General features: G+C 44.8%; 1 protein-coding gene and 1 long non-coding RNA gene across 3 annotated transcripts in view; one reads left to right on the forward strand and one right to left on the reverse strand.

The window, feature by feature from the left end:
- The first annotated feature begins 1,230 nt into the window (after window positions 1-1,230).
- On the forward strand, window positions 1,231-3,096 carry LOC128404203 (uncharacterized). Its single transcript, XR_008328076.1, has 2 exons — window positions 1,231-1,483; window positions 2,130-3,096. It is a non-coding gene; the product is annotated as an uncharacterized LOC128404203 (long non-coding RNA).
- Window positions 3,097-14,265: 11,169 nt separating this feature from the next.
- Window positions 14,266-26,025, reverse strand: part of MLXIP (MLX interacting protein) — a 54,660-nt gene continuing 42,900 nt past the window's right edge. For both annotated transcript variants that reach the window (XM_053369866.1, XM_053369867.1), the window contains 6 exons: window positions 23,781-23,893; window positions 22,757-22,858; window positions 21,136-21,263; window positions 19,243-19,366; window positions 16,520-16,649; window positions 14,266-14,796 (listed from right to left, as the gene is read on the reverse strand). In XM_053369866.1, coding sequence (XP_053225841.1) covers window positions 14,681-14,796; window positions 16,520-16,649; window positions 19,243-19,366; window positions 21,136-21,263; window positions 22,757-22,858; window positions 23,781-23,893 — 713 coding nt within the window. In that variant the 3' untranslated portion in view covers window positions 14,266-14,680. The remainder of the gene's footprint in view (window positions 14,797-16,519; window positions 16,650-19,242; window positions 19,367-21,135; window positions 21,264-22,756; window positions 22,859-23,780; window positions 23,894-26,025) is intronic.

Consider the following 26,025-nt stretch of genomic DNA (forward strand, 5'->3'; position numbering starts at 1 on the left):
GCAAAATGTCTTGGACCAGGCTTATTATTCATTTATTTATTTCATAAAATTTATATACTGCTTGACTTCAAAAAAATAACAAAAAACCACACCCTTCTAAACAGTTTACAAAAAGAATAAAACAATCAGGAAAAAAAGTTTAAAGGAGCTATTTAAAAGAATTGGAAACTAATTAAAATCAACAATAAGCTCAAAACATACCAGTATGTCAACATGTCTGGTTAGGCTTATCTAAGCAAAAAGGTGAGGGTGAAGGTTTTTGCCCGGTGTCAATAAACAGGGAGTTCCAATGTTTCTGCCACACTAAAAATTGTCCTGGCTGAAGGAGAGTGCTGGGCAACTACAGATGAGCAAATCTGCCCCTTTTGGCTTCTCTCTGTTTCTCATCTTTCAAGTTCAGTTCATAATTCCACATCCGTTTTGAATTTGATGCACACAAAAAAGGTCCTCATGAAAATCCACCACCAGGAACCTATGCTTGTCTCAGTTTCTCCTTATATATGCATTCCTGCAAAGCCATTTCCCCCTAGCGTAATGCATTTGTGTGTGTTTTCACTCACACATGCATTTTATGCACATGTTGTCCCAGTAAATGCAATTTAATAAATGTAATAATGTGCTGTATTAATAAAAACAACAGCAATAATTTTTGCACACAAGCATTGCAAAATTCACAGAAGGGCTGGATTTCAGTTTGCATATTGTTTTGTTGAGAGCAAATTGGGTAGATCTACCTTCCTGTGCGGGACGCGGGTGGTGCTGTGGGTTAAACCACAGAGCCTAGGACTTGCCAATCAGAAGGTCGGCGGTTCGAATCCCCGTGACGGGGTGAGCTCCTGTTGTTCGGTCCCTGCTCCTGCCAACCTAGCAGTTCAAAAGCATGTCAAAGTGCAAGTAGATAAATAGGTACCGCTCTGGTGGGAAGGTAAACGGCGTTTCCGTGCGCTGCTCTGGTTCACCAGAAGTGGATTAGTCATGCTGGCCACATGACCGGGAAGCTGTACGCCGGCACCCTTGGCCAATAAAGCAAGATGAGCGCCACAACCCCAGAGTTGTCCACGACTGGACCTAATGGTCAGGGGTCCCTTTACCTTTACTTTACCTTCCTGTGCACGCCACTTTGATGACTTTATGATGTGAAACATTTGTAAAACAAACAACTAGGGTGATAATATTAATACTAGCATACATACTCCCCTCTTGAGTCCATTGATGAACTTCTGCTCCATCCTCAGGGTCCCCATCCCAGAGCCCAGTCTGGAAATCACTGATGTCGAACACACAGGGAAGGGCAAACCCTATGCTGCCTAACTCTGCTCTTTGTTTATTTCCTCCTTTGCCCCCCTGAACAGGAATCCATGCCTTGGCCTTTGTCCTCTGCTGGGCCCTGGCACTCGCAGCTCCCCATGGAAAGCAGAAACGGTGGGACAAAGATTGTTGTGGGGGGTTGGGACACCAGGCAAAAGAACTTTTCGATGCCTATGTAAGTATGCCGAATGGATTTTTATTATTAATTAAATGTCTATACTGCCCTTCATCCGAGGATCACAGGGCAGTTTGCAATATCAAATGCTAGGAGCGTTTAGCTCAGGAGAAAGGAGCCTCAGGCCCTCCAGGGATCTCCATCAGGCCCTTGGGACTCTCCCTAGGCCACGTGGCCTTCCCAGGCCCCACTCTGACTCCCCAACAAGCTCTCCCTCCAGCCCCCAGTGTGGCCACGCATTTCTACTCCTACAACACGTGCAGCAGCAACGCCATACCCCCCCATGTTTCTCTGATGAAAATAGGGACATCCTAAGGAAAAGCGAGTGGCGCTGTGGTCTAAACCACTGAGCCTCTTGGGCTTGCTGATCAGAAGCTTTGCGGTTCGAATCCCCGCAACGGGCAAGTAGATAAATAGGTACCCCTCCGTGCTTTCGAACTGCTAGGTGGGCAGGGGCAGGGACTGAACAACGGGAGTTCACCCTGTTGCAGGGATTCGAACCGCCAACCTTCTGATTGGCAAGCCCTAGGCTCTGTGGTTTAGACCACTACACCACCCGCGTCCCACTTTGGCCCAAAAAGGTTTCCCAGCCCTGGCAGGAGACGTCATTGTTAACAAGGCGCTGTCTTTGTTTCAACTTCCACAGAAGAATGATTCCAGGCCAATTGCGCTTCACCCCAACATCCGTCTCAACTTCACAGGATTGCCCAACTGCACTTTCTCAGAACCGCCAAAGACCGAGGAAGGCTGTGCCGCCATAACGGCGTTCCTTGGACTGCTGGAGCAGTTTAACAGAAGCCACGATCCCATCCTGAAGATCGCTGGCTGGGGGATTCCGACAATGATCACACAGCTAGCTGAATGCCGCCATTGTTTTGAGCTGCAAAACGGCAGATGCCCCAATGAAAATATTTCTTACACCAAAAATGCCTCTTTTACTAATCGGAAAATGATATATTACTATGCTTTCCAAGAGTACCAGAGTTGCATGCTAAATTTCACTAGTAAAATACAGTTTGTTTGAGAGAAAGATTTTGTAGAGGGGCGGCTGCACAATGATGAGATCAGCTGGTCACATTTTTGTATACAGAAGACATTTCCCCTGGAGAAACTAAGCCTCCTATGAGTTAAGTGTCCCTGAGCTCAGTGGGGCTGACCTCTGAGTAAGGATTTAATTGCAAGGGAATCAAAACGTCATTTCAAAACACGAATAAAATGGGAAGGAGACAATTCCTTACTGTGGAAAGTCGATTCCTGCCAATAAATGTGGCTTTTTAATTTGATTTATCAACCCAAGAAATTCAACTGCAGTATGTCTAAATGTTTTTAATGCATATATTTATTCTATTTTTTAAAAAAATCTATTTATTTTTATATTGACATTTGTGTGTGTGTAATTTATAAAGAGTAATTATACTAAAGAGAGGTTTATACAATAATATATATTTTATTGATCTCAGGACAAAACTGAGGGGGGTGCTTTTAAATATTTAAATATATATTTAAAGTATTTGGAAGATCATCTGTTATATGTATTTCTGTATTTATTTATGTATTTGTAAGCCACCTTTTAAGATTCACAACAAAATAAAATCATGCTATTTAAAGTTAAATTGTATGTTTAACATTTTATAGGTTAGCATTCAGAGGTTTCTGCACTGCCTGTTATGCACATGCACACTTTCCAAATGCACCGGGAACTCACCTGGGACCTTAAAGCACCTGTTCAGCACCTAAGAGTTCCTACCCTCCAACATTTCTCCAATGAAAGTAGGGACATTCCCATTCTATAATGATAATTTTACTATTTATACCCCACATATCTTACCGGGTGTCCCCAGCCACTCTAGGCATTTCCCAACATATATAAAAACATAATACTGTGGTACCTCGGGTTAAGTACTTAATTCGTTCCGGAGGTCTGTTCTTAACCTGAAACTGTTCTTAACCTGAAACACCACTTTAGCTAGTGGGGCCTTCTGCTGCCGTTGCACCACCTGAGCACGATTTCTGTTCTCATCCTGAAGCAAAGTTCTTAACCCGAGGTACTATTTCTGGGTTAGCGGAGTCTGTAACCTGAAGCATCTGTAACCCGAGGTACCACTGTAAAACATTTAACATTTGTGGGGGCCCTTTCCTATACAGGGCTGCCTTCAGACAGCTTGGGGGTGGGCTAATTCCATACCCTCCAACATTTCTCTAATGAAAATAGGGACATCCCAAGGGACATGGGTGGCGCTGTGAGTTAAACCACAGAGCCTAGGGCTTGCTGATTAGAAAGTCAGCAGTTCCAATCCCTGTGACGGGGTGAGCTCCCGTTGTTCGGTCCCAGCTCCTGCCCACCTAGAAGTTCGAAAGCAAAAAGTACAAGTAGATAAATAGGTACCGCTCCAGCAGGAAGGTAAACGGCATTTCCGTGCGCTGCTCTGGTTCGCCAGAAGCGGCTTAGCCATGCTGGCCACATGACCCGGAAGCTGTACGCCGGCTCCCTCGGCCAATAAAGAGAGATGAGCGCTGCAACCCCAGAGTCGGCCACGACTGGACCTAATGGTCAGGGATCCCTTTAAGGAAAAGTGGGAGATTCTGGGATCAACTCAGAATCTGGGACAGCTTCTCTAAATCAGGGACTTCCCTGGAAAATAGGGACACTTGGAGGGTGTCTGAGAGTTTGGAGGGTTCTCATTGCACAGAGAAGCTGGGGAGTCCCTGGCCTCTTTCTGTCTGGGCCTCGGGGTCCCCCCAGCCACCCTCCTCCCAGGCCCTGCTCTACAACCCCCTGTGAGTGTTTCTGCCTGTCTGAAAGGTGTCCCCGAAACTTGATGATGCCTCTTGCTTCCCTGGATGGAGAACAGCATCTCTGGGGCTGTGCAGTACAAAGGCAAATATGCATTACTTGCTGCACCTCTGGGCTTGTCCACCCTTCACATGTGGCCCCTGGAAGGGACTGTGGAACTCAGGCTGCAGTCCACACTTCCCTGGGAATAAGTCCCATGGAATTCACAGGGACTTTTCTCAGAGTAAACATTGTGCTGTGGATCTCATTTGCTGCACAGACTTTCTCAGTAACTTCTTCCAAGCATGGAAATGTGCTGGCGCCACTGCATACACCCAGAAAAGAGATGAGGATTATTGAAGTGACACCAGCAATGCAGGATACATGCAGGTGGACCCTGCAGCATGTTTACTTGGAAGTAAGCTCCAGCATGTTCAATCAGTGCACCCATGAGGTTGCCATTTTGCAGCATCTGAATGAAATGGATGTAGCTATGGATTCTAACAGTAACATTCTTTTAACACCATCAGGAATGTTACATCGTTTTAATATTAAAATGGCAGGTGGGAGACCTTGCCTAAGGAGTTGGGATATGTTTAGCCTGGAAAAGAGGAGACTGAGAGGAGATACGATGGCCATCTTCAAAGGGCTGTCACATGGAAGAGGGAACAAGCTTGTTTTCTCCTCCTCTGGAGGGTAGGACTCGAAACAATGGCTGCAAGTTGCAAAATAGAAGATTCCAATAGGAAGAACTTTCAAATGGTAGGAGCTGTTTGACAGTGAATCAAATGTTTATTTTCTTTAGACCCTGCAAACCTGGCTTTGGATAGTCTCACCATCTGAACTTTTTGTTTCTGATGCATTAAGGTGTTTTTTTATTGGTATTAATATTTTATTGAAAGAATTTCAATTATAAAGAAATAAAAGTGTTATAGGAAAAAATAAGAAAACAAAATGTAGAAAGAAACAAGACAAAAATAGAACGTAACATGCACATTGAGTTTGAGGGGAGTTAACAGGACCCAGAATGACTGCAAAGGTTCCTTAATAGTCACTGGTAAAGTTGCCAGGAACATCTTCTGTTCGGAAAATTACTGGTACATTTACATATAGGTTTCACTAAATCTCTTGCAAAGGTCAAGTTTCATTCTTATTTTACAACTTCTTGAATCTCAGCATAAATCTTGACTTAGGTATCTCCAGAATGGCACTATTTTGTGGGAGTCAAGTGCATAATGGAACTTGTTTTCTGCTTTTGAATCCTGCTTTTTCTGTGTATTGAAGTGTTCTGTTGCCCTAATAGTGTAACAAATCCTCTACCACACACACACACACACACACACACACACAGAACTCCGTGTGGTTTGGATATTGATGGGGGAAATGCAATGAAAAGCGTGGGATGATCTAATAGATTAACAGGAAGTTGTGTAAACACCCTGGAAGCAAATCATTTTTTATTTTTTTTAAAATATTTATTAAATTTTCCAATTTTTTAAACAAACAAACAAAAACAGAACAAACAAAAACATTAAAAAAAGGCATATAGTTCATAAAATGTACTTTTCCATAACAAATTTCTCAGACCTCCCCATACTTCTCCTCTTTGTATTCCAATTAAAATTATTTGTTCAGCAAATCCTTCATTTAAAGCATTACAGCTTATATTATTACCTTATTTTTCAAACCCTTTTTTCCCATCTATATTCATTTATAACCTTACAGCTAGAAACCACTCAGTTTCAATCCAACACCATCAGCATTCCTTAATTTTACAATATTTCTGTAAATAGTCCTTAAATTTTTTCCAATCTTCTTCTGCCGACTCTTCTCCCTGGTCACGGATTCTGCTCGTCATTTCTGCCAGTCCCATACAGTCGATCAGTTTCATCTGCCATTCTTCCAGAGTGGGTAGATCTTGCGTCTTCCAATACTTTGCGATGAGTATTCTTGCTGCTGTTGTAGCGTACATAAAGAAAATTCTATCCTTCTTTGGCACCAATTGGCCGACCATGCCCAAAAGAAAGGCCTCTGGTTTCTTCACGAAGGTATATTTAAATACCTTTTTCAATTCATTATATATCATTTCCCAGAAAGCCTTAATCTTAGGGCACGTCCACCAAAGGTGAAAGAATGTACCTTCATTTTCCTTACATTTCCAACATTTATTATCGGGCAAATGATAGATTTTTGCAAGCTTGACTGGGGTCATGTACCACCTATATATCATTTTCATAATATTTTCTCTTAAGGCATTACATGCCGTAAATTTAATCCCGGTGGTCCATAACTGTTCCCAGTCGACAAACATAATATTATGACCAACGTCTTGTGCCCACTTAATCATTACAGATTTGACAGTCTCATCCTGAGTGTTCCATTTCAGCAGCAAGTTATACATTTTTGACAAAGTTTTAGTTTTGGATTCTAGCAGTTCTGTTTCCAATTTAGATTTTTCCACCTGGAAACCAACTTTCTTGTCCAAATTGTAAACCTCCATTATCTGGTAATAATGAAGCCAATCTCGCACTTTATCTTTCAGTTTCTCAAAACTCTGCATGGAAGCAAATCAAACCAAATGCTCAATCAATAAAGACTGGACTGATGAAAGCCAAATAAAGAAATCATCTAGAAGAGTCTCTAATATTTGATGGTTATAAGAAAAACACTGCTCCTTTTCCCTTATGGGGTACCCAAGAGCTCATATGGAGTCATTTTGTAGGTTCTCTGTCGGGAGGAGAAAATAACAGAGGCCAACCAGAGCAGGCGTAGGCAACCTAAGGCCAGATGTGGCCCAATCACCTTCTCAGTCCGGCCCACGGACGGTCCAAGAATCAGTGTGTTTTTACATGAGTAGAAAGTGTGCTTTTATTTAAAATGCATCTCTGGGTTATTTGTGGGGCATAGGAATTCGTTCATTCTTTATTAAAGCTGTTGCAACAGGGTGTTCCCCAGCACACACAGGAGAGGGAGGGACCCAGAACAAAGGTGTGCAAGCCCTTATATAGACTTTGAAACTGCCCACCCTATGTAGCACAAGACCACTCCCCAGAAACATCATGCATACATCACAGAAGGGGTGTAGCCCAAGACCATCCCCTTTCAATATTTTAATGCTGTATTTTAATGTTGTATTTAAGTTGTAATCATTCAACTTGTTTTTATTATTGCTTGTAAGCCGCCTGAGCCCGACCTTGGCTGGGGAGGGCGGGGTATAAATTAAAAATTATTATTATTATTATTATTACATCAGAGAAGGGGCGGACTACAACAGAAATCTGAGCGCATTGTTTTTTCTCCTGTCTGCTAGGTTACTTGATTGGATTACCTGGGCATCCTGGCCACTCTTTTTTTTCCTGGCTCACCCTATTCATAGCTTTAATGTGTCCTTAAGACATGATCTGTGAAAGAGACAATGGGGAGATCTCACATTTCCTTCGACCTTGCAGAGAAATATTTGAGGTCATTTTGAGAGAGAGAAAATGGTTTCAGGACTTTTCTGTGGGTTTCAGACATTTGGTTTACATATTTGTATGTGTTTGCTTGGTACATTTATGAACATCTATTTTATATATAAATAAGACCTTAAAATTCTTATAACAATGGTAAATTTCAAAGTTACACGCAGAAACCTGCTGGTCCTTAAAGTCCCTCAAAACTCTTGGTATTTTACTTCAGTTAGCACTAGCGTATTTGTAAAGTAAGCCTTTACAACATATCATCACATAATGCGCTGCACAGCATGGCTTTTTTCACTCCCCATTTATCTGGCTAGCAGATCTGCAGTCATTTGCAAGCATCCTACTCACGCACACTCAAAATAAGTGTGACCTGCAGACCTGCAACTCTGAGAAAGCTTGATAGTGTTGATTTGATTATTCCAATTCTTTGTTGCTTACAAAGAAGTTGATGCAGCAAGTTTGTCTTACGGAGGAAAGTGTGGTTGCCCGCAGATTCTTCAAGCATAAACGTGATTTATCACAAAGAGGCACAAAACTACCTTGCAGAAACTTTTTTTAAAAAACAAAACTCCAAGGCAGCAGAAGGGGGGAAATGCATGCAGTACTATAGGACTGCTGGAACTGTTCAGCTTCAAAATGCGGGTGACATCGGCATGGTTAGCTTGGCTTGCTTAAAGCACTCGTCAGGGGGAAAACTGGTACAGTGGTACCTCGGGTTAAGTACTTAATTCATTCCGGAGGTCCATTCTTAACCTGAAACTGTTCTTAACCTGAAGCACCACTTTAGCTAATGGGGCCTCCTGCTGCCGCTGCACCGCCAGAGCACAATTTCTGTTCTCATCCTGAAGCAAAGTTCTTAACCCGAGGTAATATTTCTGGGTTAGCGGAGTCTGTAACGTGAAGCGTATGTAACCCAAGGTACCACTGTATTAGAACTCCTGAACATCCAGTGTAGCTGAATCTTGGGAGGATTCAAGAAACATAAGAGAGTCTTTCACAGAGCAAATAGTTAAACTATGGTACTTGCTCCCACAGAAGGCAGTAATCACTGCCAGCTTGGATGACTTTAAAGTGAGATTAGACAAATTCACAGATGAGGCTATCAATGACTGCTGGCAACGATGGCTTTGTAGTAGGGGTTATATATCTGGAAGCCAGCTGCTAGGAAACACAAGTGAGGAGAGGACTGCTCCACTTAGGTCCTGCTTGCCACCTTCCCAGTGACTTCTGGTTGTCCACTTTGAGAAGAGGAGGCTGGACTAGATGGGCCTAATCCAACAGAATTCTTCTGATATCCTTACGCAGATGAACAACAATTCTTCCAGTTCTTTTGGAAGGCTTAATTGAAAAGGGTGGGGAAAACCCATAAAGTACAACTCTCTTCTTTTAAGAATTTATGTCATGAATAAGTACAGTGGTACCTCTGGTTACATACGCTCCAGGTTACAGACTCCGCTAACTCAGAAATAATACCTTGGGTTAAGAACTTTGCTTCAGGGTGAGAACAGAAATTGTGCTCTGGCAGCACGGCGGCAGCTGGAGGCCCCATTAGCTAAAGTGGTGGTTCAGGTTAAGAACAGTTTCAGGTTAAGAATGGACCTCCGGAATGAATTAAGTACTTAACCCGAGGTACCACTGTACGTAAATGAAGAAAGTGGATCAAATGGTTGCAGCAGATGCATAGTTAGGGTGCATGCCCCAATCCCTAAAATTTGATGGGGGAGCAGTATCTGTTGGGATGTGAATGCTGTGATTGCACCTACAAATATTTGGATCTACAAACAGTTAAGAAACCATTGATCACAAAATGCTTTACCTCCCAATGCTACATCTCTGAAGCCTCACAGCTTGGAGAACTGGGCTGTGGAAGCAACAAGATATTGTGTTTTCATGGTGCTTGAGGTTGAAGAAGATGGATAGTGCATTACCTCCAGAAGTCAAGCGCTCTGCCCCGAGTCCTGGGGTTTTTTAAGACCCCAGAAAAAGATTAGTTTTACACACAAAAAAGCATGAGATGGGTGTTGGGGCTCATCTTATGCAGTGCAGTCCTGTCTTCTCTTTGCAAAAATCTAATCATCAAGCATTTTGTGGAACTTCTGCAAGACTTCTTTGAAGGCTTATCTCAGACTCAGCATCATAAGACGCAACAGCCACAATTTAATATTGCATTTTAATGGCTTGGAGCTCTCATCACATTCTGCAGTTCCCTAATCCTCTGGATGGGGAAGAGCAGAAGTCTAAACCAGATGCATCACCACAGAGACTCTATGCCTCCACTGAAAACTGACACAATACAAGACACGCCATGGAATCCTAAAAAAGAGAGAATATTTATTTTGGTTGTAAAAAAGTGCAATTGCATTGTTGAAAGAGACCAACCCAAGAGGTTGCCACGGAGCACCATTTTCATGCAACAAAAAATCTTTCACAAGGCTGAAAGGAGGGGCAGGTCTGAGATCCTCCCACAGCTCATTAAAAAGGAAAAGAAAGACAACCAATTAATTATAAAAGCTTTTATCGTTTGTAGTTGCAAAACAAGCAATTTTGCCCAGAACAATAATTGAGGAAATATACAATTATCTGTACTACTTGCAACCCCATTTATTAAGCAAAATGCAACTTTATGAGCATCATTCAGATTAAAGCAAGTCCCAAAATATCCACAACCTTCCAAAGTACAATCATATGGAAACTACCTCTCTGCAACGCTGGTACCTTTTCAAAGCCATACAGAATCTTGATTGCTCACCACCTGTCTGGCTGAGGAAAATGATGGTAGAGTTCAGAAGAAAAAGGTTCACCTGAGCAAAGGTAGGCAGTGTTAAGCATCTCTGGAGTGATACCCTTAGGAGACTAGATGCCAAGGAGAAAGGGTTCTTCAGCTCTTAACAGTCAGTCCAAGACACGGGTGGAGAACTTGTGCCCTGCCAAATGATGTCACTGGTCAGGCTGTCAGGGGCTGATGGGAGCTGGAGCTCACAAGTTCTCATCCCTGGTCCAAAAGGAAGTTTTTTCTCTGGTTCAGCTCATGAGGTGTGAAGACAGCTGTGATGAAACTACTAAACCAGCCTTCATGCAGCCTGGTGGCATTTATGCATTTTGGACCAACTACTCCCATCACCTCCAGCCACCATGACCAAAATTCAGTGGCAATGGGAGCTGTAATTCCAACATCTGGAGGGCACCATGTTGGGGAAGATGGTCTTAAAAGGAAAAGGATCCTTGCCATGTTCACATCTGGGTCAACCAAGCCAGCACTATTCATGCCACTGTATGCTAAGAGAAACAGCCAAACCTTGGGACACCCAAGGAGGCTCAGGCAGAACAAAACTGTGTGCATGTGTCTACTGCAGAGCTCTTTTCCACGCAAAGAACTCTCACAAACCCAACTCCATCTTTGCGCTGAAGGCAAGTACCTGAGAGCAGCTTCTGAAAAGTAAAGAGGCTGACCTCTTTATGGTTTGCAGAGTAAAGATGGTCAGTGCTCCTGGAAAAGGTGGATGTTCCGTTCCCAAGCTAAATGCTCTTGCGCAACTCAAGAGCAGAAGGTAAACTGAAAGCATTTCAGCAAATGGAGAGTTTAAAAACCTCTCTTGTTTGCAGAGTGCCACAACCTGAGGAGAGCAAGGGAATGACAATGGATAGCTCCTGAAACAGAGGAACACCTGCTGCTTTCAGAGCTGTTCAGGTGTTGGACAGGCATGAAGTCCCCTGTCCAGGTACCCACAAGAGTTCGTTCTCCTGCATCAGCCTCTTTCTCAGAGTCAGGAAGTGGCAACACTTGCAAATTCTGCTTGCTCAATGTGGTCAACGGAATTTGCAGAGGCCCAGAGACAATAGGACGATTGGCGGGGGGAGGTGGTGTTCCCCTGCATCAACCTTTGTTCACTAGGCCAGTTTCTGGAGTTGGTTGCAGATCTTAGAAGGAGACAGCAGTGGATTTTCAAAGTATGTTTGAAAAAATAGGAGAGTAGGAGAATAGAGGGCCACAAACAGAGACAGTTCAGAGCAACTGCCCACCCCCCACTACAGCTTGAGGTTTAGTGTCTTGGTTTTTTTGGCAAGAATCCTCTTCAAATACTGCTGTGGCTGCCAACATCTGAGAAAAACATTGAAATAACAGAACTGGGTGAAAGGGAGCTCGTAGCTCTTTTCACACAACAACAGGTCAACTAGTGGCCCAGAGTCTAATTCTGGCCCATGCCAGGAAGGTCCTGTCTATTTTATTAACTGCCAGGCCTGTATGAAATAATATGAGATGGTTCAGGAGCCTTCCTCACAATTCGGGGGAGAGAAAAAGGTGCTTGCTAGCTCTGCAACCCCCTCCCTCCAATGCCACCAGAAACCACCCTGCCAAAAAGAAATCACCTTGTCCGCTGCTCTGCAGATGCTGGCAACTGATGCTCTACCCCAACATTAGCTGGAATTCTTGGAAGGTCACAGGACAAAACTGTTGCTACGTTTTTAGGTAGCCTGCAGTCATTCTGATGCAGAGAAAACCCAAATTCATTGAGCAGGTCGGTTTTAAAATACTCCTCAACAGATATTGCATTGTTATGTGCATGGCTGTGGCTTCAGGGACAAGGTCCACTAAACAGGATGCTGAGGGTAACCAGAGAAAGCTGACTCTCCAGAGGCAGCCCACACTGTGGAGAAAGCATGTATGGTACCAGTCCCTGTTACACCCAAGTAGGAGCTGGAGGGCTGAGAGAAGAAACCAGGAGTTGGGAAAGGAGCTGGGATAGCTCAGTCAGTAGAGTATGAAACTCGGGGTCAAGCCCAATGCTGGGCAAAAGATTCCTGAATTGCTGAGGGTTGGACTAGATGACCCTCGTGGTCTCTTCCAATTCTATGATTCTAATCTGGTCCCTCCTCCTGCAAATGTAGCTTACTGAGAGACAGCTATGGAGGACCAGTTCCAGGGAGGAGGAAGGTCCAAGGAGGCCCCTGGTGGACTTTTAGATTTTAAAAATACAGACTTTTAAAAAGCACTTCAGATATTATTATTATTATTATTATTATTATTATTATTATTATTATTATTATTTAAAAGTAGGGTGGAGCAAAATGCAAAGTGCAGAGACAACTGGGACAAAAAGAGTTGGGGAAGAAGAATGATTCACAGTATCAGGCCAGCCTCCTGCATGGAGTTCTTCTGGAACAGATGACCAGACAGACAGAAACCACTATTCTAAATTAAATGCAACAAGCTGAAAAGGGCCTGAAAACAGGAAGCAGAATGGGATCTGTGCCAAATCTGCATTGTACATTCAGCAGCTATAAAATTCACAAATACTTATTAGTAGGGCTGCAATGTTTAATCAATTAATGGGTAATATTAATTGATTAAAAAAAAACATGCTTTTTGACAAGTGAAAAAATTGCAGCAGATTGAAATGCATCTATAGCTTGTTATAAATTATAAAAACTGTAGATGTCAAGCAGAATCTTAAGAGGCATTTCCTTTATATCCCACACCCCAAGCATACGTTCTTTCTAGATGTTGTCTGCATATGTCATCATCTTAGTAGAGGTAGAGGCAGGCTGTGGGACACGTGTCCCCCCGTCCCCCCCCCCCAAAGCACAGCCTGCCTCTCAGGTGTAAATTCCCTCTGCTGGCCTTAAACCTTGGTTAATGTTAACCAGAGCCTGAAGTGACCTCCTGGTTAAGGAATATTACAGCTGAGCAGGGTGGTAGGAACAGAAGTGGCTTTTAAATGGCTAGAACATATCATGTTTCTAGGGACATATTTCCTAGTTAAAAAGACAGTTCACATCTCTCTGGTGGCACTAAGTCATTTGTCTTGGGTTTTCAGGTTGGCCTGGGGCAACCAAGAAGCCACTGAAGGTGACCAGACAGGCAAGTTTTGTTTTGGAAGTCATTAGCTATTAAGATGTGTGGGCAGGCAGGCTACTGAACTTTTTGCTGGTGGGCTAGTAACTTTTGTGAACCCCTTTGCAAGGCTAACACACAGCCTAGAGCTTAAACTAGCTGCACAGGAGTTAAAAGGTTTCTGTTTAAGAACAGAATGAGCAAAGCTTAAAGAAACACTCTCCTGTGAAAAGGGGACGGGCGTGTCAGCATATCTTGGCTTCCCAAAGGCTACAAAGCTAGAGCGGATTTCACATTAACAAAATACATCCTGCATTCTGGGTACAGTTGTGAAAATTTTTAAATTTTCACCTTTGGTTATGAATGTATTTCCCACCCCAGTCACCAGTAAGGATCCAAAGGACTGCTTCTGATGCACCTGAACGTCTGCCAGGGTCCAGTGGGAGACAAGAAACACTATGCCCCTTTCCCCTTCCCAAAGCTATTTCAAAATCTGCAGGGGAAGAAGGGGAGAAGAGCTGGTCTAGTCCAGCATCCTGTTCCCACCGTAGCCAACCAACATACCTTAGCTCTGGTTCAAAGGCAGTTTGCCTTTTGCTACGGCAGCAGGAAGGAACTTTATGCTCTGTTACCTGCCAATACGGGTCATGTGGGTGCATAAGTCTTAGCCAGTGAAGGCTGAAGCCAGAATCCCAAGTAGAAGGGAGACCAAAAGTCCAGTAACAAAATATAAAAGCAAGTTATATTTCACAAAGATGGAAATGCATTTCCCTTTTAACACATGGCCCCCTCCGTCCTCCTCTCTGAGCCATGATGCCTGAGGTCAAGTTGCAGAAAAACATCAGCACTGCATATATTTTCAGTATGTTGCATTGAAGGAGTGCTTCTATTGCTGGGTGCAGAGATCTCACTCTGCATAGTTACCTGAGTTGGCTTTCCCGTTTGACCAAACCCAAGCACAGCATTTAACAATTGTCCCCCTTGGCTCCCCACACCGCCACACATCTTTCTCGGCCAAGTGCCAAGGCCCCCCCATGTGCTGGAAGTTGAATCAACCACAAGGAGGTCTCTCTGGGCCTCGGTAAGGCTTGGGCGTCTGTCGCGGCTTGAGGTCATGCTGTTGCCTTTGGTTAGGTTTCTGTTTTGTTGAGCTTGCGCATTGCCTCGGTAGCTTGTTCTGGCAAGCGAGATGGGTCAGAGAGAATGGAGGTGGTTATGCTCAAGTGGCGAAGAGTGTTCAAAACCACTAAGGATGGGAAGAGAAGCAAAAGAAAGAAACCAAGATTATTTGCCAAAAGAAGTGATGTAAGCTCAAGGGTGCTTTGCAGTAAAATTCCAACAAAGTGCACATACTAAGTGTGATCACAGCTGCAAAGGTGAGATTCTTGCAACGGAACAAGTCTATCATAAAAGTACTGTATTTTTCGCTCTATAAGACACACTTTTTCCCTCCTAAAAAGTAAGGGGAAATGTTGTGTGCGTCTTAGGGAGCGAATGCAGGCTGTGCAGCTATCCCAGAAGCCAGAACAGCAAGAGGGATTGTTGCTTTTGCTGCGCACCGATCCCTCTTGCCGTTCTGGCTTCTGGGATAGCCGCGCAAAGCCTCCTCAGGGCAGCGGGAGGAACGTTCCCCCTACTCTGAAGAGGCTTTGCGTTGCTTTCGCAGAAGCCAGAACAGCAAGAGGGATCGCTGCGCAGCGAAAGCAGCAATCCCTCTTGCTGTTCTGGCTTCTGGGATTCAGAATCTTTTTTTTCTTGTTTTCCTCCTCCAAAACCTAGGTGCGTCCTATGGTCCGGTGCGTCTTATAGGGCGAAAAATACGGTGCCCAGCTTGGGCTGTAATGGACCCTGGTCTATTTTATGCAACACAGAGGGTGTTGTACCTCACTGAACTGTGTATCACTCAAAACTATTATGGACTGGTGGTTCCCCAGTCTGGAAGGTGGGCACACTACCTCTTCTACCGGGGGTTGAGCTCCGCGCAAAGGAGCAGCTGTACAGTCTGGGGTTGTTGCTTGATACCAACTTATCCCTAGAAGAGCAAGTGGCTCAGTCCTCTCTAAGCTGTGCCATCTTCTACCTCACCCCACATCCATTTTCTTTCCAAATACTTTTTTGTACTTCTGCCAACATTGGAGTTCCTCCAAGCCTGATGATACCCTCCCTCTTCCTTAGTCTACATAAGGACCCACAGTCAAAGAATGAGCTTGCTTTTAGCACACGGGATCCTGCTGTTCCATGGGGCTTCCAGTTTGGTTAGTTTCAGTAATGTAGTAGGATCCATTGTTCCCCACCATTCAATGGGTCTCGGAATGTATACATTTTTGAAAGAAATCATGTCCATCTGCTAATCCTTCAAACTCATGTTTTTGCTCTCAAAAGCAATTTCCTTTTGACAACTAATTTGAGAGAAAACTTTGAATTCATAGATATTCAGAATCATTTGACCACTATCTTGCTTTTAATCGCCTCAGATTTTGACCCAAAAAAGCAAAAAAAAAAACCTGGGAAAACATGCGCTCCATTTGTCTGATCTCTTCTATCTCTCCCAACCACCACAGGGCAAAGAAGGAAGTAAAAAATTATCTCTGTTAGGATATCTGAATCTGCAGTGCGTATAAAGAGGTTTGGGTACTGATTCATTGTGTTCGGATTAGTGAACTTTCACATACCAAATGTTCATAAAGCAGGACCTGAGTGCATTCAAGTTGGCTTATTTTTTTAAAAGTGCAAACACAAAAATCTCCCCCTAGTCCGGATGCTGCTAGACTAGGAACTTCCAGCTTCCGTGACCATCGGACGTGCTAATTTGGGCTGATGAAAGCCGTACTCCAAATCAGACTACACCAGACTGGCTGAGTTAACAGCCTTGACTGAGACTCTCCACTGATGTTTCAGCTGCCACTATGATGCTCCAGGAGGGAATCTGTGATAAACACCCCCTTAGAAACTCCCAACTCCTTACTTACTTGGCCTCAGGACAGGCAGGGAGCAGTGCTGGTCTACCCACGCCAGTGCTGTCTGGTTCAACTCTTCTAAGCTGGTTGTAGAGACCATTCCGTTGAATGTTTCAAACAGTGGGTTAATTATGATGCTGAACTGCACAGCAATGTGAGTTAAGGGGAAAGTAAATACACACTCACATTTTTGCAACAGAAAAGCACAACAGGGACTGTTCTAGAATTCATCATGCATCTGGCAGAGGGCAGTTATGGCAGCTAAGTCTTGACAAAGGAAACACATTGCTTAAAATGGGGCACTGTGTGATCTGCTTTAGAAATCCCTAATGCTCATGTGCTTTCAGTACTCTGTCCAGAACCATGAGGACTAGGATAATGCTCTTTTAACAAAAATTAAAATTCTGGGATTCTTTGGAAGCCCCTAAATTTTCCATTAGAGGCCTGCTCCACTTCCTCACTTGCTCTCAAAAGGCCTTCATGCCATGCAGAATTGACTCATCTGAACGCCTTTTTATCTTTCTTATGAATGGTGGCTAATCAAATAAAACTGCTACACTACACATGGAATTCATGGCTATCAGATGTGCTGTCAGCTACTGGTGGCTTTTTAATGGGGTTGAGCAAGGTGATGGGCAGATCAGACAACAGTGAATAAAAGCCACGGGGCAGCTGAATGGAACCTGGATGCTCAGAGGCCTGATAATTCAGAGCACCAGGCACAGGGGACAAGCCAGGGGGTAAGGCTGGCAGGGTCAGTGCCTGAATGAAGTGAAGAGTTCGCTGCCTCCTGCCAAAATGGGATGCTGGGCTGATGGTTCAACCCTGTATGGCACTTCTTGCACAGTCCACTACTTTGTAGTGGGGCACCCCCAATATGGGAAACGCAACACAATGAGGCTTGGCTGATGCTTACAGCAAGAGCTTTTGGATACGATGCAAACACCCTTTTATTCTCCCAGGCCTTTTAGAACCATGCTATTTGTTCACAGAATGGATTGTTTCTACTGGACTTTAAACCCTGTAATTGATACCTTGTGCTGGTTTGGGGGCAGGAAATTGAACTGCTCATTTCAATTTATGTTTTAACGTTTGTACTTTTAGCATTTTTGAACTTGGTACAAACCACCCATAGGACTCTGTTGACTGGGCAATCAACAAATGCTCTAAGCTAGGCATGGCCAAACTTGGCCCTCCAGATGTTTTGGAACTACAACTCCCATCATCCCTGACCACTGGTCCTGTTAGCTAGAGATGATGGGAGTTGTAGTCCCAAAACATCTGGAGGGCCAAGTTTGGCCATGCCTGCTCTAAGCAAATAAATAAGAGATTAAAGGTAAAGGTAAAGGTACCCCTGCCCGTACGGGCCAGTCTTGACAGACTCTAGGGTTGTGCACTCGTCTCACTCTAGAGGTCGGGAGCCGGCGCCGTCCACAGACACCTCCGGGTCACGTGGCCAGTGTGACATCGCTGCTCTGGCGAGCCGGCACCAGCGCAGCACACGGAAACGCCGTTTACCTTCCCGCTATAAAGCGGTACCTATTTATCTACTTGCACTTAAAGTGTGCTTTCGAACTGCTAGGTGGGCAGGCGCTGGGACCGAAAGACGGGAGCTCACCCCGCCGCGGGGATTCGAACCGCCGACCATACGATCGGCAAGTCCTAGGCACTGTGGTTTTACCCACAGTGACACCCGCGTCCCAAATAAGAGATTACCCATCAGTTAACTTTCTAGCCATGTTTGATGCTGATGTCTCTGCAGCTGTGGCTGGACCAATCTAACTGGTAGAAGCAGGAGCTGCTTGGGAAGCCGTAAGTCAAGAAGCAGCAACTGGGGACAGCAATATTAGTTTCAGGTCAGTCCTGTACATAGTTATGTTCAAGGCTCAGACACAAACAAGGTCTTGAAATAGAAAGAAAAGAAAAGAAAAGGTCTTGAAATAGAAAGAAAAGAAAAATGCTCCCTTCCTGCCAGAGCCTTCCTGTCTGATATACATCACAGGAAATGAGAAGTTATAATCTTAAACTGAAGCCTGGAGAACCCCCTCCCATCTCTCCACTATGTCAAAGCATCAAGGCTTCCGATGAGTTGTCTCTCCCACTGACTCAACAAAATCCTCTTGGGCTTTTAAGGGAGTTCAAAACCTAGAGAGCGCAACACATCCTGCTTGCCAAAGTGGTTTCTGGATGACATGTTGCTTTCATTTTCAGGATGGGTGACCCCTTGCCACGAAAGATACCGGCCTACTGCCGTTTCCATTAAAAAGAACCCCAGCAACCTATAAGTCACTTTTGAAAGTAGGAAATGCTGGCAAGGCAGAAGGCAGATTCACATGACCCTTAGGCTTGGGTGGATTTAAGGGACAATCTAGTGGCATGCCTTGCCTGCTAAAGTTAAGCTATAAATCTGCATCCTGAAGCAAGTGGCCTTCATCGCTAACTATGCACAAGACGTTGGTGCCAACAGCTGGCTGCCCTGGAAGCTCAATGGCCCTTGGCTTGATGCAACAAAGCAGTTCTAAGGGCTCTTATGTCATGCTAAGATTCTGCTCTTAATTCTGTAGCAGATCACATGCTTTGCATGCAGAAGGGCCCAGGTCCCAGTGGCTGCAGTTGAAGCCTTTAAAAGACACCCTCAAGGAGCTGCCTGTCTGAGAGTGCTGAGATCAGTGAACTGAGATCAGGGTCTGACCAACAAGGGCAGGCGCTCATTTGCATGCATGGGAAAAGGATACGATCCAGAACTTCCAATTCTGCAGGGTCCTGCTCCTGACGTATTCCTCAAACATGCTCCTCATCTGATCAAACCTGTGCCGTGTGATGGGAACACCCGTAGCAGGGAGCTGCTGCTGACAAGAACTGAAGAATAAAAAGAGAAAACTATGAAACGCTTCCCTCCACTGTTAGGTCTGGGGGCTTCCAGGCTGGTGTTTATTGCGGGGTCTGTGCTGCTCATGCACACAATTGTTTCTGCAGTGCTCACACAACACTGCCAGCCCATATTCCCCCATTCCCTTAATTTAAACTTATTCTTTCCATAAAAAAATCAATAGGCTTAAAAAGTCTGCAGCCAATGACCCATTTGTGGTGGTTAAGTCCCCGCCTGGAAGTACCAATTGAAAGTAAAATATAAAACCAATGATCAGATAGGACTAAATAGCAAGAGATTGCTTTGTTCTGTTTTTCACCTGATCCAAACGAGGCCTTTTCAGGGGTGGCTCCTTCCTTACAGAAAATTTTCCCTTTTCAGCCATCAGAAGACCCTGCTTTTCTTCTCTGGGCTCAGAATGATTCTAACATTTTTACTGCTGTTGAGTATTATATACAGTCATACCTTGGGTTGAGGCAACCCAGAAATAACGGAGCGTGTTGCTTCTGGGTTTCACCGCTCGCGCATGCGCAGATGCTCAAAATGACGTCACGCGCATGCGCAGAAGCGGCGAAAAGCAACGCATGCGAGTGCAGACGTGCCATCGCTACTTACGTTTGCTTCTGGATGCGAACAGGGCTCCAGAACGGATCCTGTTCGCATCCCAAGGTACCACTGTAATCAGATCAGTTTTAACAGTGATTGTGCCTATGCTGGTGGGTTTGAGGTGGCTCTGAGTATTGTGACTGGGACAACCCAGCCAGAAGGGAGGGGTATAAATAAAAATTAGTAGTAGTAGTAGTAGTGTGGTGATCTCTTTCAACAGCTTTATTCATTTGTTTGAAAACACTTTCAGGATCCTTTCTGGGCAAATGCCCATCCAAAGTGGCTTGCAGACAAAAGAAAAGATAAAAATCGGACAAAATTTAGAACCCTTGACATACAATTACAGAACTGGAGAGAACATTAGTTGAGCCAGACAGTTACCCAGCTAACAAACACCACCCCTGCAAGGTCTGTTGAAAAAGATCAGTCTTCAGAGTATTCCGAATGCCTGCAATGTAGGAATTTGGCAGAGTCCCAATGGGAGGGAGCTCCATAGCCATGAGGCCCCCGGAGAAAGACCCCTCCCTCGTGGACACCCCCCTCGCCAACCTGGAGGTGGGCGGAAGAAGAAGAGTTTGGATTTGATATCCCGCCTTTATATCCCTTTAAGGAGTCTCAAAGCGGCTGACATTCTCCTTTCCCTTCCTCCCCCACAACAAACACTCTGTGAGGTGAGTGGGGCTGAGAGACTTCAGAGAAGTGTGACTGGCCCAAGGGCACCCAGCAGCTGCAGGTGGAGGAGCGGAGACGCGAACCCGGTTCCCCAGATTACGAGACTACCGCTCTTAACCACTACACCACCCTGGCTCCCGAGCAGGCACCAGGCTGGGGAAGGCCAATGCAGCTGGAAACAGTTGCTGCGACAGAGAAAAGGCTTTTGGGTTGACCCAGCAGGTGGTATTACTTGAAGACAGAAGAAAGTGCTGCTACCCCTAAGACCCAGCCCATGCTTGTGTACCAGGCAGCATTTACTGGGGTGTGCACTGGGACCAGTTAAGTTTCTGCAGAAACACAGCTGTGGGAATTCACTTCCTGAATCCCTCGTTTAGTATTATTCTGACATCCTTTTGTGCCTATACTGGCGCTGATGGGAATGGTCCCCTGTCTCTGGTAGAAAGGGAAAGAGAGAGCCCCATAGGCTTTCAACCCTCACATGATGGCAGCATTCAGATCCTCAATCTCTTCCCGGAGGCGCTTGGCTTCTTCTTGCATCTGGGATCTCTCCTGTTGAAGCTTTGCGATATATTCCACCGTCTTCTGGAGTGTGAGGGCATGGCTGATCTGCAGCAGATACAAAAAGGCGCCCATTGTGAGTGAGCTCAGCAAACTTGAGAGTCAATGCAGTGAGGAGGGCAGAGTGTCAGTTCAAACCTGCACTCAACCAGGCAGCTGCCTAACCTTGAGTCATTCCGTCAGTTGCCCTCTCGGCCTGGCTTAAACCTCACAGGGTTGTTTTGTGGATAAAGGTGTGGGGAGAGAACTATGTTTACTGTGCCCTAAGGCTGTGTGCCTACAAAAGCTCAAGGAAAAGGAAGGAGGACGAGAAACCACTGGTGTGTGTCCATTTGTGTGTGCGCACACACACACACACACAGCCATTTCTATGCCATGATTCTGTGGGAGTGCAGGAAACTTGAAGCATGTAGAAATGGGAGCAGATTTCAGCATCCTGAGAAGCATGTAAGAAAAGCCTGCTGGATCAGGCCAATAGCCCATCTAGTCTAGCAACCTGTTCGCAGTCGCCAACCAGGTGCCTGAGGGAGACCCTTGAGGTAAAGGTAACCCTGACCGTTAAGTCCAGTCGCAGACGACTCTGGGGTTGTGGCGCTCATCTCGCTTTATTGGCCGAGGGAGCCGGCGTACAGCTTCTGGGTCACGTGGCCAGCATGACTAAGCCACTTTTGGCGAACCAGAGCAGCGCACAGAAATGCCGTTTACCTTCCCGCCGGAGCAGTACCTATTTATCTACTTGCATTTTGACGTGCTTTCGAACTGCAAGGTGGGCAGGAGCAGGGACCAAACAACGGGAGCTCACCCCGTCATGGGGATTCGAACCGCCGACCTTCTGATCAGCAAGCCCTAGGCTCTGTGGTTTAGACCACAGCGCCACCTGCATCCCGGTCTAATCTAGCAACCTGTTCTCAGTCGCCAACCAGATGACTGAGGGAGACCCTCTAGCAGAACAAAAACTCTCCCCCCCACACCCCAGTTTCCAGCAACTGGTACGCCAACTGTGAAGGCAGAGCACAGCCATAATGGCCAGAAGCCATTGAAAGCATTCTCCTCCAAGAATCTGTTGAATCCTCTTTTAAAGCTATCCTTGTTTCAGCAACCATGGTCTCCAGTGGGAGAGAGTTCCACAATTTAACTCTATGCTGCGTGAAGAAGTACTTTTATCAACAGCTTTCATTGGCAATACAAAACAAGCTTCTAGCCCTCACAGATGTAAATATATGATTCAAAGTGTGTAGGCCATGGCTGTTCAAATCACAGAAGATAAAGGAGTGAGCCAGAATAAGACAATCAAGCGGTTAGGGCAGGGCTCCAGTTGCCTGAACAGCTCCTGCTCTTGTGACTAGCCAAATCAAAATAAATTACACTAATTAACTGGAAGAACATATGAAGACAAAAATCACTCCCATCCCAAATGATGCACATTTGCTGAATTTATACAGGTTGCCAGACTGTATAAGTTTATACATAACTTCACGATTTGGTGGAGGCTGCCAGCAGTAGTAGGTGAGAGAGATGGAGGATCCCAGCACACAGCTTACCGATTTAGAGTTTGCTGACACCAAGCTGTTCAGGGTGCTAAAGCCGATCTTGATATTGAACCTTCGCTTCTGTTCTGCTGAAATATGCTTCATCCTGCGACTCTGTACCAAGTAGAAATGTGGCTCTTTTAGTTGCTTCCATAGATGCTGCCTTACTTTCACCATCAACCTCTCCAGTGGAGCTTTGCCACAATACCAGGAAGGGCCCTTTCCCAGTGCCAACGCCAACTTCTTGGCACAACAAGGTTAATAAAAGACCAGAGACCAGCAGCTGTGAACAAGCCAAGGAGCAGCCAGGCCACAGAAAAAGGTTGGTTAGGAAGGTTCAGAGTTCGCTGGACTCAATGACAACCAGGGCGAAGACTCCAAAGTAACCCTGTCACCCTTTTGGCTTAAGGCAGCCTTTGCCAACCTGGTGCCCTCCAGATCTTTTGCACTACAGCACCCCTTAGACTGTGCTGGAAGGCGCTGATGGGAGCTGCAGTTCAAATCAACTAGAGGGCACCAGGTTGGCAAAGGCTGCCTTAAGGTAACTAAGACCAGGGATGTGTAAGAAAAATAAACCTTTCCCTCCACTTCCTCTGCAATCTTCATTGTACAGTGGTACCTCGGGTCACATACACTTCAGGCTACATACGCTTCAGGTTACAGACTCCACTAACCCAGAAACAGTACCTCGGGTTAAGAACTTTGCTTCAGGATGAGAACAGAAATTGTGCTCTGGCGGCGCAGCAGCAGCAGGAGGCCCCATTAGCTAAAGTGGTGCTTCAGGTTAAGAACAGTTTCAGGTTAAGAACAGACCTCCGGAACGAATTAAGTACTTAACCAGAGGTACCACTGTACTTTTATTTCTATACTGTAAGCTCCTTGAGGCAATGACCTGCCCTCATTCTTTGTAAAATAATCCTATTACTATATAAGCAACCAACCTTCAACCTATCCCAGGCTATCACATGCAGAACAGTGGGTTCCATTAATGCTGTGATGGGCGAATAAAGGAACCACAAAAGGCCAAACCACCAACCTTAAAAGCAGTCATCTGAGGATCAGTTGCAGTTTTCCCTGAGCAGCTGTTCTGTGGGGACTGTGGGCTGGCACTGAGGTCCGAAGGGCATGGTGAGGCCTGACATTCTCGGCCTTTGAAAGAGAGGGGGGGAGACAACCCACAATCAGGCCAAGGGAATTCCTGACAAGAGATTAAATGATCAAGCAGCAACCTCTCTAGGGATTTGATTGCTACTCTGAAGAGCATTTTTTTATAAAAAAATAATAATCTATTTTGTTTAAAATATTTTTATACCACCTTTCAAAGCAAAAGCCCTCTCAAGGTGGACAAGGAATAAAACCGTAACACAAAATATACAGATGCAAGTGCAATCAACTAAAGGAGTAGCAGCACTAAAATACCATTTCAATGCAATGGTCTGGTTCAGACATAATGCTGAAGTTAAGTTAATATTAACCATAGTTACAGATGAGGTACCTGGTAGACAAACACTTAAACCCTTGGTTTATTACATCGCAGCCAGCTCTTGAGAGTGGTTTGAATTTGTTGCTGCTCTTTACTCTGTAGCTTTTGTGTTGGTGAAGACTTTTTAACCAGAGTTAAGAAGAAGGACCACATTCTCAAATACGACATTAATTAAGGTTTATAAACCAACTACAAACCTTGGTTAATGAGCAACCTTTAACCTGGGCTGGGTTCACACATTGTGCTAAGCCAGTCTGATAAACCATTGCTCTTGCATTATGTGTGAACCAGGCCAATCTGGGGCTCCTTGGAATGTGGTCATTATTTTTTCCTCAGTGTCAGTAATAATGAACAAGTTTCCAATAACTGTTCTTTCCTCTGCCAGTGCACAGCTCTCCCTCCCCACCTCTCTTCTCCCCAAACCTTAAACTGTCCACAACATCAATGTCTCACATTGAATATAAATGATCTGTAGAAAGGACTTTGTGATCTGAAAACACAGACGATGTACTTTTGAAACTCAAGAAAATCTTTAATAAAAGCAATAAAAAGGCAATGAGTGACTAGGCACATTCTTAGCTGACTCAGAGCAGGGGGAGAGTTCACTAAGCTTACACAGAATGAACATGAGCCTGAGAACATGTCCAAGAATCCTCTGTCATTTTTCAGGAGCCCAAAGTGGATGCACAGGGGATAAACAATGCGGCAGAGTTTCCCTAAGACATAAAGCTTGAATGCCACTTGTTCTACAGCAGCCATGTCACTTTATTTTTATTCACCAGCAGGCAGCCTGTGAGCTACAGCAGTTCCTTTCCTCTACTCCCCATTCTCTGTTGTCCTGAGACCCCAGTCCTGGCAAGTATGCTCCTTTAGAATACTGGGCATGTACACATGCTTGCACGCGCATAGTATCCTACTAGAACTCAAGAGAGAAACCAAAGTTCAACAAAGTACATGCTGTTCACACAGAAAAGTTCCACGTTCTGTCCCTGCAGTCTCCAAGCAAAGGAATGTCTGGGAAAGATTGCTCTCTGTCCCAGATCCTGTGTAAGGCTGCTACCAATCAGAACAGCAGACAATGCCTGGCAAGTTTCATACAGTAATGACTGCTGTGTCTGGGATGGTCCTAGCAGTCAGAATGAACACGTGTGAGAGGGAGATCTGGCCTGCCTAACGATTTATACACTTATCCAGACATTGATATCGCCAAGAGCAGCTTCACAGCACTTCCCCCAGTTTGGTTAGCTGGGCCCTGACACTACCATTCAGGCTCCAGTCAAAACATTTGAGCTTATCTAGATATTTTAAAAGATTTTGCCAATTTAGCCAAAGTTAAGTCTACTTAAAAGTGTTTTCGTGTTATGCTTATTTGTTTTCTTTATCTATTTATCTATTACAGTCATACCTTGGGATAAATACGTTTCAGGATAAGTATTTTCAGGTTGCGCTCCACTGCAGCCCGGAAGTAACGGAGCGCGTTACTTCTGGGTTTCACCGCTCATGCATGTGCAGACGGTCAAAATGACGTCACGCACATGCGCGAAAGTGGCAAAACGCGACCCGCGCACACGCGCAGTGGTGTCTTACATTCTGTTCAGGATGAGAACGGGGCTCTGGAATGGATCCTGTTCGCATCCTGAGGTACCACTGCATTTTAAGGACCTTTTAAATCCATCCTTCATCAGTTGTTCCTGGGGTGGATTACATGTTTTAAAACAATTTAGAAAAAACAGTCAAACCAAAATAAGACTAGACCATAATCTAAATTAAATATAGAATAAAAATTCCATCACACCAA

The sequence above is a fragment of the Podarcis raffonei genome, chromosome 16 (assembly GCF_027172205.1).
Source record: "Podarcis raffonei isolate rPodRaf1 chromosome 16, rPodRaf1.pri, whole genome shotgun sequence".
Classification (NCBI taxonomy): domain Eukaryota; kingdom Metazoa; phylum Chordata; class Lepidosauria; order Squamata; family Lacertidae; genus Podarcis; species Podarcis raffonei.